Genomic DNA, 14,775 nt, shown 5'->3' with positions numbered 1-14,775 from the left:
TATATTCTTTGCTTTATCTTCACCGAAATGCTTCATTTTCAACGCTTAAGAATTTCCATAAGACAGAAACCAAGAAAACAAGCCCGTCTTTCAGCGCCACGCTTGGGTTGTTCCTGCCATGGAATCGCTCCCATCGGCTCTCTTCCTGAGAAGGTAAGTCAGCGCCCTATGGCCAGGCGGCAGGGGCAATATTTGTAAGAGAGATTAGTGGGAAGCACTTCAGAACAAAACAAAACTTTTCTGTGTGATCAACCAGTTTACTAGAAAAAAAATATTTTGTAAGGACTCTCTAAAATCCTGTGTGGTCTTGTGGGTTTCTCCCATCTGCTCCTGAAGGTACAGGACCTTCCACAGAAACTCCCAAGCCCTGTTGCGATACATAACACGGAAGGCCTGAGGTTCACGTAGACGCCGTTAGCCACACTCTCGGCTGGGAGGCCCGGCCCTATCTCGTCTTCCCGCAAACCCTTCTGGCCTCTCTGCTTCCATCCCTGAGCGGCCCCTAACTTCCCTCGCCTGTAAATGTGGGACCTGCCAGAGACCCTGGCCTCCCCCCTCCTCCCTCCCCTGCAGCCCCTTTCCAGCCATCCCTCCACCCCCATGGTGGGCTCCAGGCTGGGCTCAGAGCAGAAAAACTGGGTCCACAGAAGGGTAGGCTGACCAGGTTCCGAGCTAAACTAATGCTCTTCTTCCCGCCCAGCTCTTCCTTCTGGATTGTTGTACATTTTTACAATAGAACCATTTTAGATGTAGGCTGCTTCCTCCCTTGGCCTCTGCTTCCAGGCGCTGGCACGGCCGAGGTGAGGACTTGTGTCTACAATACAAGAAACTGCAACTCAATAATAAAATACAAATTAACCCAGTTTAAAAGTGGGCAAAGGATCTGAAGAGACATTTCTCTCACCAGTGGCCAATAAGCACATGAAAAGACGCTCAACCTCATTAGCCATCAGGCAGATGAAAATCACTTCACACCCACGAGGATGGGTTAAAATGGAGAAATCCTACAACAGGTGGGGATGTGAGGCGGCAGCCCCTTCCTGAGCAGGCCCCCGACTGCATTCCTCCTGGCAGCTGAGAGGCAGAGCTAATCCAATGACCATCCACAGACAAGTGGGTACACAAGACATGGCGGCCACACACAAGGGGATGTTGTTCAGCCACGAAAAGAGATGGAGGGCTGACCCACACCACGGCACCAACGAACCGTTAGCACGCAGTGCGAAGTGAAGGAAACCGGACACAAGATACTGCAGATGGCATCAGCCCATGTATGTGGAATGTCCAGAACAGGCAGATCCTGAGACGGGGGAGGGGGGGACCTTGCAGGCTGCCGAGGCCTGCGAGGATTGGGGGAAATGGGGAGCGAGTGCTGATGGGCAGGGGTTCTTTCTGGGTGGCTGGAATGTTCTGAAATTGTGACGGCTACACAACTGGATATACTAAAAGCCATTGGAGTGTGCACTGAAGCGGGTGAACTGTAAGGCACGTGAATTATAGTGCAATACAGTCGTTATAAAAATAGCAATCATAAATAGAAGGACTCATTCAATAATATATCACCGAGTTGGAGAAATACCCATAAAGGAAGCAAAGTAGTGGGTAAAAATAAGATAAAAGGGGGCGCCTGGGCGGCTCAGTAGGTTAAGCGTCTGCCTTCAGCTCTGGTCACGATCCCAGGGTCCTGGGATCGAGCCCCGCGTCGTCGTCAGGCTCCTTACTCAGCGGGGAGTCTGCTTCTCCCTCAGCCCCTACGCCTGCTCATGCTCTCTCTCTCTCTCTCTCCCAAATAAATAAATAAAATCTTTAAAAAAGGGGGGGGGGTAAAAGGGAGCCAGGCTCATTCATGAACAGATTAAGAATTTAGTCCAGTAGATGGTGCCAGTGGGCCATTGAGGCGCTCCCTTGGCCTTCTATTCTGAGAAGAATGAGGCTGGATTCAGCTAAACTCAGCTAAGCAGAGCCAAAAGCCAAAGGTTACAAATAAATCCCAAAGAAATGAGTCCTCAGACCCGCACTGGCAGGAAGATGGAGCTCTGGGCACCCGGGAAAAGCCCTTTGAAATGGAGTAGGCTAATTTTTTGCAGCTGATACACCTAAATCAATATTTGAACTTTTATTATTCATTTGTTCAATTTCCACTAAAAATTATTTGATGCGCCTCTCTGATAAAAAATAAAAAGGGGAATTTGAAGAAGAAAAGGGAGCCACGGGCAAAGAAGGAAAACCGTGACCGCAAGGACCAAGAATATTTGCAGTTTCAGTGGGAATGGCCTCCTTCCCAGTGGAAGCCACGGGCCAAGGACTGATGCTCCAGAAAGACTGGTCCTGCACACCTCGCCCGCCGCTCCCCCTCCCTGCAGAGCCAGCAGAGCCCTGCTGCCCTTCGCCCTCAGGCCCGCGGGGATTCACTGGGCACCAGCCCCGCCTGGAAGGTCCTGGGTGGGACCAGGGCTGCGGATCAGCCCCTCTGGAGTCTCTCATGTTCCTTTACCTTTCCGCTTGTCTCCTTGTGTTACAGTCACGCTTGACCTTGAACTAACCACCCAACAAAATTCCGCAGATATAGAAAGTTGCCAGAGAACTGGAAGGTGAAGCATGGGGTCACGGGGGCAGAGCTGGGAAGGCCCTGGGCTTCCTGTTTTCTTGGGGAGAATAGGTAGTCCAGCCCTGCAGGGCCCGTCCCAGAGGAAACCTTGCTTGCTCCACAGGCTTCTGCTAATTCCAGCTGGTTGTTCTTTGGGAACAAATTTCCAAGCGCCCTGTGCTGAATCTTAGTTTTAAACACTTTACCTTTTAAGACTTCTTAAAGTCATGTCCAGGTCTGCAGCGTAACCACCCCTGGGCCCCAATCCAGCTCCACCGCCTTAGAGCCTCCCACACCCCACCATCCCCCTGGATGGTGTCTTCTGTCTTCAGAAGGGCACTTCCACCACCCACCTGGAACAAAGCAGGTGCCCTAAAAGGGGTCTGGGAACGGGGTAAGCTGTTGATGAAGCCCACTCCCTCCCCATTTGTTACTGTTGTTGGATTTTGAAGTTGACTAGAATCAACAATAGAAAATGAAAACAGGGTTGCCTCCCACGGTGGACAGCCTAGACAGCCGGACTGAGCTGGCTTCCCCCCAGGCACACAATGGGGGGGAAGCCAGAGGCCAAACCCTTTTCTGCCTGTAAGAAACTTTAGTGCCAGGGTCTACGTGCACACCAAGAATTCTACTTACCAAGTCCCCTGGAGTCCGACGTGATTGTCTTACAGAGGCTGATCTGCCCCGTGTCAGCTTGGATGGATTTGTTATAATGCAGAAAAAATGCTTGAGTTGCCTATTTTATCTCACTATGACAGGATTAAAAATAAAATCCCAACCCCAAACCAGGCTTTCCTGGAATGTGTTAATTCCCCTGCAGGAGCTGAACTGAACCCAGTGATCCTGCAGAGATTAACTAACTCTGCAACAACTCCCTAGAAGCCTGAGCAAGCCCGGGGCGTGGCTTTCAGAAGGGAGCCTGGAGGCAGTCTAGGATGAAGGAGAGGGTTTCAAGGAGCAGAGCTCCCCCAGAAAGTCCCAAGAACCGCCAGTTTCTCCACCAGAGTAGGCCAGAAGCCAGGGGTGGAGGAGGAGCTGGGTGTGGTCATGGGGCGCAGGTAGGGCAGGCAGGAAGCCTGCCCCAGCGCCCTCGGGGCCCCAGGCTCCGTACACAGTGCTCCATCCTGGCCACTCCCAACTGCAGGGGTGCGTGTTCTCTCCCTCACTCCGGTCTTCGCCCCACGCAGGCCACAGGGAAGGAGAAAGCAGGCATTGTCTGAGCGTGATGTCACCTCAGAAAGGCCTCTTGTGACCCTTTTCATTCCCTCCAGTGTGGCCAGGGACCTGGGCCTGTCCAAACATCAGCCAGAGAGGCAGTCCGGCTCTGCGCCACTTCCGAAGCCAGCTGCCCTCTGGAAACGGGCCAGTTCACAGCGCGACGGCAAAGAGCCGGAGAAGGGGTGAAGGAGAGAGCCAGAGGCCTTGCAGGCGTGCCATGTCGCCAAGGTCACAGCCTGAAAGGCACGGTGCCCTGAGGGCAGTGTCACCCCGTGGAGCTGGAGGGTCTCCTCAGAGGCAAGGACCGAGAGCGGAGCTCAGCCTCAGTGCTGAGGCTGAAGGGTGTGAAGCCCAAATCATCAGTGGCGCTGTGCCCGGCAAGGCCAGCGTCCTCTGCTAAGATCACCTGGCTGTGGTTAGACAGGAACCACTGTTTTCTCCTTCTTCCTTTAAATCTCATTTGGCGGACTTTCCGTACGAGTGTGAACAGGATAAATCTGAACCACCTGCAGGAGGGACTGCCTGATCTCAGGGCATAGCAGATGAAATCAGGGTTCTGGTGGCAGCGGAACAGAGAAGCTTCTGGAAGCTCCAGCAGGAGGAGGAGGGAGAGGGGATGAGGGCGGTGTGCACGGGGGAGCTGAGGAGACCCGGATGGCCCGGGAGCATAAAGGGAAGGGTGGATCCCAGGCCAGGCCACCTCTTGGAATAGCAGTACCGCAGGCTGTGAACAAACAGTTCCACAAATGAAAGTTCTGGAACAAGGGCAGCCCGAGGAAAGGGCAGGAATGTCTCCATCCCCCATGTTAGTTCCCTAGGGCTACTGGAACAACATCCCACAGGAACGGATTCTCTCACGGTTCTGCAGGTCGGAAGTTAGAAATCCCTCTGAGGGGGCACCCTGGTGGCTCAGTTGGTTAAGCGACTGCCTTTGGCTCAGGTCATGATCCTGGAGTCCCGGGATCTAGCCCCACATCGGGCTCCCTGCTCAGCGGGGAGTCTGCTTCTCCCTCTGACCCTCCCCCTCTCGTGTTCTCTCTCTCTCTCTCTCTCAAATAAATAAAATCTTAAAAAAAAAAAGGAAAGAAATCCCTCTGAGGGATTTCCCTCCTTGGGGAGTCCCTCCTTGCCTCTTCTCAACGTGAGGGGCTGGCCAGCCATCCTGCCCCCCCCCACTCACAGGTGCATGGCTCTGATCTGTGCCTCGGGCTTCACCCGCCTCCGCCTGGGTGTGGCTCCGCGTCCCCTCTCTTCCCAGAGGGACACTGGCAGTGGCTTTAGGGTCCACCCCACCCCAGTATGACCTCATTTTAACTGATTACATCTGCACAGACCCTACTTGCAAATAAGGTCACATTCTGAGGGTCCAGGTGGACGTGAATTTTGACGCAGGCCACCCTGCACTTTATTGTACCTCATATTCTATTACATGTTCACTTTATAATGATCCGACTTGCTTGAAGGTAAGTTGTAGGTGGGCTAGGACTTTTGTCTCCCTTATCTCCCTAAGTGCCTGTCACAGACTAAGACCCCAGCCAGCTCCTAGGGAACAATTACGCGCAGAGTCCTGAAGGACACCAAGTGTACCTGATCTCCACTGACGTCACGACTTCTATCCCAACACTGTGTAAAAAAGCAAAATTGGTCTATTTCAGCTATAACATGAATAAGGGAAATGTAAATGTAAATTTGGGCAGATTTTGTTCCCTCCCGGCAATCTCAAGAGTCTCGAGGGTTTCCCCAAAACCCACACTGGATGTGTTCCTCCTTCTGCGAGAGGCTCTCCTGGCCTCTGTCCCTGATGCACAGCCTGGCAGCCCCGAGCTGTGCGCCCGCACAGTGCACACCAGCTGCTGCAGCCCCCAGGGCCCTGTGCATGCGGGGCACCTGCAACCAGCACCCCCTGCAGAGCATCATGGCCCACGGCGCCCCTCCCCCGCTAAGGGATTCCGGATTTCCTCTTACTCCTCAGCTTCACTGTGAGGTGTCTGACACCTGGTACATCTTGCTCGATCCTCAACATCCATTAGCAAACTGAAGACTCCTTTGTGTCTTCATTTATTCCGTAAAATTCTCCTTCTCTCTCCCAGCACTGATTCTCTGCCATTCCCTTGACTCTCTTTCTAGAACTATGACCGTGGGCATCTTTCAATCTGTCCTGTGTTCTCCAGTTCTCTCAGCTTTTTTTTTTCTTCTTTCCTCTTCGCTCTGCTTCCCGGACATGGTGTTGTGCAGGTGACTAGGTCTCTCTTGGGGGCCAGTTATGCATTTACCTGAACTCTTGAGTTTTTCCAATGACTAATTTCCATTTTCAGGACTTCACGTTGTTGTGTTTCATACCCGTCTGTTCTTGACTCATATATGCCTTCCGCACGCAATCATCCATCTCTTGAAGAATGTAAACATACATCATTCTTCAGTATGTAAGCAGTTTACTTCAGAACAGTAAACAAGTTCTACTGTTGTGTTTCAGAGGCTATAGCCTTGCTTCTCAGTTAATCTGTGGGTGTTCTTCCTGTGGGTCTTAGGTACTTCTGGGTCTTCACTGGCGGGCCCCACTTCAGTGACAGCTGTCCTGTTCTCCTCCGGAATGATTTCTGCCTCGGGTTGTCGTGGCTGCCTCCTCTGGGCGCCCCATGATGCCTGGTCCACGATCGGGTCTTAAGCGGGTGGCTTAGTGTTTGTTCCCAAACAGCGTGCAGTGGGGCTGGGATGTGCCACCGCAGGGGCTTCTGCAATGGCACTGGCTCCGGCTGCCGTCCGTGCCCAGGCGCTCTGGGCCCTATGACCCTGCGGGAGTCTCACTCCTGGACATCACGGCCTCTTGTAGACCCAGAGTCCAGCAAAGCAGCAGCCTCAGCCCCTGCTCCCCACTGTAAGTTTTGTTTTTGTTCAGTAGGGATATGTATTGTGTTTCTGAGTCCATGTCTTTGTAATCAAAAATTTAAAGCACATGTAATTGGGGCATTTGAAGTGGATGGGAGCCTTGACCCGAAGTCCCTAAAGTGATTTCCCTTCTTGAAGGCAAGGGCTCCCCAGCCTTGGTGTGCAGTGCCCACATGCAGACTCCCTGGAAACACGCCTCACCGCACACTTTCCCAAGTCCAGGTGGACAGGATCCGCATGAAGAAAAAGCTCCCTGAAAAGCTGTGTGCTCCAATTACTGTGCCTAAAAAGGCATAAACATCCATGTCCTGGATACCCTCAGCCTCCAAGACGAGGACATGGGATATATTAATAACTGTGGGCCCCGCACCATGAGCTCGGGATCTAAATGAAGGTGTGTGTCAGCAGGGGCTTTGGGCTCTGTGCCGTTGCCCCAGACCAGTGCTCCTGCAGAGACCCTGGGCTGCATGCAGTACAAGGTGTAGTGAGGTAACAAGGTGCCCCAAGCAAACGGTAAAGCTAAAACCTCTTAGGGGTGCCTGGGTGGCTCAGTCATTAAGCGTCTGCCTTCGGCTCAGGTCATGATCCCAGGGTCCTGGGATCGAGCCCCTCATCGGGCTCCCTGCTCCGCGGGAAGCCTGTGTCTCCCTCTCCCTCTCCCCCTGCTTGTGTTCCCTCACTCACTGTGTCTCTCTCTGTCAAATAAATAAATAAAACCTTTAAATAAAATAAAATAAAATAAAACCTCCTAGTACAGCAGACTCAGGGAGCCCAGGGCACTGGGTTGCTCCTCATCCTACAATCTTTGGGAGGTTCCACCTGTGCACACTTCCCCTCCTCCACCTGGGCACACTCCCCCCCTCCACCTGGGCACACTCCCCCCCCTCCACCTGGGCAAACTTCCCCCCTCCACCTGGGCACACTTCCCCCCCCTCCACCTGGGCACACTTCCCCCCCTCCACCTGGGCACACTTCCCCCCCTCCACCTGGCACACTCCCCCCTCCACCTGGGCACACTCCCCCTTCCACCTGGGCACACTCCCCCTTCCACCTGGGCACACTACCCCCCTCCACCTGGGCACACTACCCCCCTCCACCTGGGCAAACTTCCCCCCCTCCACCTGGGCAAACTCCCCCCCTCCACCTGGGCACACTCCCCTTCCACCTGGGCACACTCCCCCCTCCACCTGGGCACACTCCCCCCTCCACCTGGGCACACTCCCCCTTCCACCTGGGCACACTCCCCCCTCCACCTGGGCACACTCCCCCCCTTCCACCTGGGCACACTCCCCCTCCACCTGGGCACACTCCCCCCTCCACCTGGGCACACTTCCCCCCCTCCACCTGGGCACACTCCCCCCTCCACCTGGGCACACTCCCCCCCTTCCACCTGGGCACACTCCCCCCCTCCACCTGGGCACACTCCCCCCCTCCACCTGGGCACACTCCCCCCTCCACCTGGGCACACTCCCCCTTCCACCTGGGCACACTCCCCCCCTCCACCTGGGCAAACTTCCCCCCCTCCACCTGGGCAAACTCCCCCCTCCACCTGGGCACACTCCCCCTTCCACCTGGGCACACTCCCCCCTCCACCTGGGCACACTCCCCCCTCCACCTGGGCACACTTCCCCCCCCCTCCACCTGGGCACACTTCCCCCTCCACCTGGGCACACTTACCCCCTTCACCTTGGCACACTCCCCCCTCCACCTGGGCAAACTTCCCCCCCTCCACCTGGGCAAACTCCCCCCCTCCACCTGGGCACACTCCCCCCTCCACCTGGGCACACTCCCCCTTCCACCTGGGCACACTCCCCCCTCCACCTGGGCACACTTCCCCCCCTCCACCTGGGCACACTTCCCCCCCCCTCCACCTGGGCACACTCCCCCCTTGCTGTCTCCTTTCACAAATTCCCCACTCCCTCAGGATGCACTGCACCCCATTCCTTCATGGGTAGACAGGGAACAGAGCCCCCAACTTTATGTGCCAGTGGCCTCAGAAGCTGAGTGTGGTCCTTTTCAGTGCCATGCATAGTCCGAAAAAGGCACCTCTGTTCCAACCAGAGAGCTTCTGAATGGGGAGGATTGTAATCACTTGAAAGAGCAATTGAGATGCAGGACACTTGAGGAATTATGGGGGCCAGAGGGGAGAGGTGCTTTGGGGACAAGAGCCCCTTGCACCTGGATGTGCAGGAATGACCTACTGTCCTGTGCACAGGGCTGCGAGGGGGTGGAGTGGGGCGATCCTTTTGGTTCACTTCCTCCTGCTGCATTTCCTGTGGGCCGCAAATCAGTGAGGCTCAACTTAAAACAGCTTGTCTGGGCTCCATCCCAGGAGCAATGCACCCACCTGCCCCCTGAGGCAGGAGCTCCGTGGGATGCCCAGGCAGCTTCAGGACTTAGCAGCCCCTACCTCCACTCTCCTCCCAGATGCAACCCAAACAGTGCTCAGGTTTTATAAAATATGTCTGCTTAAAAAATTTCCAAAATCTTTTTGGTAACTTGAAACCTTAAAATTATACTAAGCCTAACGATGGATATTCATTAAATATCCAGACCTTTTCTAAATAAGATAAAATACTGAAACCATTTATAAACCTAAGTTTTAAACATAAGTTTATCTACTTTTGGCTTATTACAGAGAGACAAAAGATAGATAAGTCTATTGGTAAATATATTCTCTTGCCACATTGAAAGTCAATTGTACTATGAAGAAGCATAGGTCTGTAAAAATTATGAAATGCTGTATTCATAAAGTTGCTGATCTACAGAACACGTAACAACCAGCTCGCAACTGCTTACCTCCCGGTGTTCACTAGATAGCAAAGTTACAAGGGTTCAGAATTCTAAACTATATATGTAAGTGAAACCGCTGAGAATAATTAGGGTAAAGAAATAAACTCTGTATACAAAGTACACAAGGAAAGTAAGATATGGTTTTGGTAAAAAAAAAATGGGGGTATGTAAGGTGTGAAGATGTGTTCTTATTAAAAGAAATTTTGTCCTAGTTTAGGGGTTACCTAAAGGTTGTCTCAAAATTAAAAAACAGGAAAGTAAAAAATAAAAACAAGTATCAAAAGTTGGGCAAAAAGAAAGAGAAAATCTTATATTGTGTAGTGAAACCGGAGAAAAGTAAATGAATGTATTATAAGGTTTTTGAAGAGCTCTACTATCAACAGTGTGACTACGTAAAGCTACAACTGAATATTCTTTCTCAATGCAAAGAACAAGACTTTCTTGGACTGTTGTAAAGGATTGTTCTTTACATGTTGAGCAATCTGCCCAGAAAATAAAGATTATGTGCCTTATCAAAATAACCTCCTGTACTTCATGCTGCCTTAATCAGGTCTTTGATTACTTAGGAAAGCTAAGTCTTCTCAATATTAAAAGAACTAAAGTGTTTTTTCTTCTTCTTCCTCCTTTTTCTCCCCCCAAACTATGTGACTTTCTGATTTGCCCTTGCAATGTTTCAATTGTCTCTCTGGTTAAATAGACAGCCAAGTTATTACTTCACGTGAACTCTGATCGTATTTAATCAAGTTTCAAACCTCTGGACATTTTCGACAACTTCCAAAAATCAAATTCTAAATGAAGTCTTTTTGACCTAGAACCAATTTTGGGATTTTTCCCAAGGGTCCCTGGAAAATCTCAACGATTTGGGAGTGATAGTAACTAGAATTAACTAAACTCTAATTAGGTCTATGTGATATGTTAAATTACATGAGGAGCATTGTCAAATAAAAGTGATGTTTAACCTTCTTCAGGTTAGTGTCTCAAAAATTGTGTAAAATTTCTAGAAATCTGTCCATGTTCTTACTGTACATAGAATCCATCATAATCCCAATGTTTAATTTGAAATGCTGTGTGCCTCAGAAATAACCAAATTTCGGTCAGTTAAAAACGAGCTTTCAAACATGCGTAGCCACGCTGTGTTTCAGTCCCAGTCCCGGACGGTTACTGCCTCACTCCGGTTCTTCTCCCAGAGTGTCTGTAATCAGCTGCAGCAAGAATGCTCCATGACGGAGCCCTAGAGGGGCTCCCAGACCCCGCCATGGGGCTGAGCATGGATTTCCAGAATAAGAAAGAGCTGATGCCATCACAAAACTTCTAATCCAGAATCAAGCAAAACAGAAGTTCACTACAGGGAACCGGACGAACTGATGAGGATGATTGTCACTTTTTAACTTTTTGTTTGAAATCATGCTGGTTCCTTTAAGATTTAAGGAAACCCTTTATCTCTTTTCTTAAGCTATCTTTAACTTACAGTAATCTGATAAATTATCTCTGTAAACAGAAATGAAACATTTATGCTTTTCTCCCTGCCTGATCCCTCCAAAATTTGTAAACTTTCATTGAGTGCTCTTATTTTCATTGCAATACAATTCATATATGTGTGTGTGTGTATGCAAATGCATACATTAAACAGGAATCTGTCCTCCTCATAAGAGAATATAGTTTAAAACACTGGTTACCAAAGCCTTGACTGGAAGGCCATATTTGAGAATAAAGTGCATAGAATCAGATATGACCAGTTTTAAGGAACTAAAATTGACTTTATCAAACCAGTAAAGCACCCCCAAACCAGCCTGGTCTCTTGCTGACAGAAACAGTTTCTAGCCTTACAGGTGAGTGAGGATGGACACTTTCTGGCAGACCCAGGAAACTTCAAATATAAATACCATATGATTTCACTTATATGTGGAATCTGAAAACCAAAACAAAGGCACAAACAAACAAGAAAACCAGACTCTTAAATACAGAGAACCAACTGCTGGTTGCCAGAGGAGAGGTGGGGGATGGGTGAAATAGATAAAAGGGATTAAGAAGTACAAACTACCAGTTACAAAATAAATAATTGACAGAGATGAAAAGTACAGCACAGGGAATATAGTCAGTAGAAGGTAGTAACATTGGTGATTATGCTTCTCACGGTGAGCACAAAGTAGTACCTAGAATTGTTCAATCGTTATACTGTATACTTGAAAATAACACTATGTTAGTTACAATTCAATAAAAAATTATTAAAAATAGATCTTGGGGACCTCAAGAAGAGAGGAATTCACCCAGATCTGTAGGTACTGCAGGCGAAGAATGATGGCAAGTCCTTGGCCTGACTTCCTTGTCTAGAGCGACTTTAAAAGTCTGATCTGACATTCTTTATTGAAAGTTCTGGCAAAGCAGACTTAAAAAGAGCCTATATGACCAATCGCTATTCTTGCTGCACTTACATAAATAACCAGGCCAAGTGTAATGCGACTAGACTTACTTTAGGAACAAATTAATCCTACTGTGATTACATCTGCTAGAAACGGAGGTGATGGTAGAGAGAATCCTGTTTCAGCGCAGAACTGTAATAGTGCACCCATTATCAGGCCCCAGTTCTAGTCACTGTCACCTACCTATAAACCAGGCTGGGTCCCCAGTTCTTTCTGTTTCCTCCAGTAACTAGCTACAACTCTCCAAACTAATGTTTCCAATTTTCTCCCACCCTCTGACTTGGAATCACTAAGAACTCAAACTTCCCTTTTTCCGAAACCCCTACAAACTGAAGCGGATATAAACTTGCGAGAAATCACTGCAGTGGTTCATGCACGGGACACCTTTTCCCACCTGCGGCTGTGCGGGGCCACGAAGGAAGTTCACCAGAACACCCAGTGCCCGTCACCAGAGTCACCCCAATGGCAAAGCAGGAATTCATCAGAATCACACCCACTGCTGCACCATCTAAAGATGCTCCAAACCCAACATCCCCCCAAATCTCAACTGATCGCCCTCTAGACTCAAAAACAGATTTTGGAGTTTGTTAGAATCTAAACTTTTATTTTTGTTTCCTTAGAAGTGCTTCCTGTTAAACAGCTAACTGCCTGCACCGTAGCGAGCCCTAAAAGAGATCCAAGCAGATGCAGGGTTCCTCGGGGCTGGAGGCAGGGACCAGGAAATAGGGAAGTCATTGTGAAGGGTACAGGATTTCTTTAATGAAGTCATGAAAATATCCTAAAATCATCTGTGGTGATGGTTGCACGTATCTGTGAATACACTAAAAATCATGGAATGACACCCTTAAAATGCACATCCCTGGGCCTCCACCCCACAACTAGGTACACAAATGGTGGGGTGGGGGGGGGGAAGAGTTCAGGGTTTAGCAAGAAAGGCAGCAGTTTGCACCTGCATGTGTATGATTCTCCACATCTTCCATCTTCCCCGAGGTGGTACCCTGCCTCCTACATTCAACAGGTATGAATACTTAATAGGAAAATGTGTTTTGTGGAAGAAAAAACGAGCATGGAAAAGCACACTGGAATATGTCCTAGCTCGCCGCACCTGCAGCAGCTGCTGGGGCCTCATCGGAGTCCCCGCCTGGCTCCACCACTCCCGGCACAACCACATGCCAGGTACTGCATAAGCTCCTGGAAAATCTTCCAGATACCACCTCCCTCGGGGGGAGACAGTGAGTACCTAAGAACATTTCCAGTGGCGGCATCGCAAGGGCCACATGAGCATCCGTTCTACCCACCTGACGCCCAGGACACACAGCACACACACTCCTTACGCCAACGAGGTCTAGCACTCTGGTCCCCTAGACTCTGGATGTTGGAGGGTCTACTCACCACTCTTCCTAGTTTGGGATCCATTGGGCTGGAGTTCTGTAGCCTCTACCAATTCCCCTGGGGCTCAAAGGAAAGGGGAAGAGGTCTCATCTAGGCCCTCAGCTGGCCGTATTAGCTATGTCTCGGCAGATGGCCTGTCTGTGCCCCCACCCCTGCCCCCAGAAGGAAGACGAGGCTGGACTAGTGGACCTATTCACATCTGGAAAACAAAGAGGCTTCAGACATACTCATTCAATGTGAAGGCAGAGGAAGAGACAATGCATCTCATACGCACAGATAATGGGAGGAGGTAGTGGCCCGAAGTCATCTGATGTTACTGAAGAACAGCAGGGCAGCTCCGGCTGTGGGTGATACAGCAGGTGCTTCATTGGGCACGCGCGGAGGGCATGACCCTTGAGAGGAGTGCGTGCGCCCAAGGCCAGCAGAGCTGAGAGAGACGCAACAGGAACACAGCTTGTTGCCGTGAGCAGGTGTCAGAGGCTCTGCTCGGTCGTCGTGGGCCCGTGTGATGAATGCTACGTATGAGCTAAATTGGCATTATAGGCCCTGTGTTAGCCTGCTCAGGCTGCTGCAAGGACGTACTGCAGACTAGGGGTGGCTTAAACAACAGAAATCTATTCTCCTCCAGTTCCAGAGCCTGGAAGCCCAAGATCAAGGTGTTGGCAGGGTTGCTTCCTTCTAAGGGCTGTGAGGGAGAACCTCCTCCTGGCCTCTCCTGATTGCTGGCTGGTTGGTGTTCCTCATCTTGCAAACACATCACCTAATCTCCGACTTCATCCTCACATGCTTCTCCCCATGTGTGTCTGTGTCCAAATGTCCCCCTTCCGTAAGGACATCAGTCATATTGGATTAGGGCCGGCCCTACTCCAGTATGGTCTCTTCATAATTAATTGCATCTTCAAAGACCCTAGATCCTAATAAACTCACATTCTGAGGTACTGGGAGTTAGGACTTCAACGTACGCATTTGGGGGGTGGGGGGAGACACAATTCAACCCCTAACGAGCTATGTCTCCAAATCACTTCGAGAGATCTTTCAAAACACACAGACCGTGAATCCGGATCTCCAAGGGTTATCGTGAGCAGGGTTGGTCCCTGATCTCTCCCACATGCATGGTTGGGGCCACAGGACCATCTCCATCAAAGATTTGGGTCAAACTCACACCGTTTCCTCTCGAGTAGGCTTTGGCCACGACCACCTGTTACTCCAAGGAACTTTTCTTCCTAAATAACAACTGTTCAAGGTATGGATTGAAGCAGCCTTTTCACAAAGGCCATTTCAAAGAACACAGGTCAGTGGAATTCTGCAAACCATCTTTTTATGCAGCATTCCATATAGGGGCCATTGTTGTAGGCCACAGAGTAACAGGTTCTCCTAAACATAGGTGATTTACGATCCTGGCCATGAACTCAAAAGGAATGGACTGTACCAGGCTCTGCTGAGAGCCTGAGGGGGCCCACAGTCACATGTCGATGGGAA

General features: G+C 50.4%; 1 protein-coding gene across 2 annotated transcripts in view; it reads right to left on the bottom strand.

Annotated features, from left to right (window-relative positions):
- Positions 1-13,400, bottom strand: part of CNDP1 (carnosine dipeptidase 1) — a 36,500-nt gene extending 23,100 nt beyond the window's left edge. The window contains exon 1 of one of the 2 annotated variants that reach the window (XM_027575802.2): positions 13,297-13,400. In XM_027575802.2, the coding sequence (XP_027431603.1) occupies positions 13,297-13,320 (24 nt within the window). In that variant the 5' untranslated portion in view covers positions 13,321-13,400. Of the gene's footprint in view, positions 1-3,223; positions 3,397-13,296 lie in introns of those variants that run through there. The other variant, XM_027575803.2, reaches the window with a different exon arrangement.
- Between the last annotated feature and the right edge of the window lie 1,375 nt (positions 13,401-14,775).

This window comes from Zalophus californianus, chromosome 14, assembly GCF_009762305.2.
Source record: "Zalophus californianus isolate mZalCal1 chromosome 14, mZalCal1.pri.v2, whole genome shotgun sequence".
In the NCBI taxonomy this organism is placed as follows: Eukaryota; Metazoa; Chordata; class Mammalia; order Carnivora; family Otariidae; genus Zalophus; species Zalophus californianus.
This window is presented reverse-complemented; position numbering and strand designations above follow the sequence as displayed.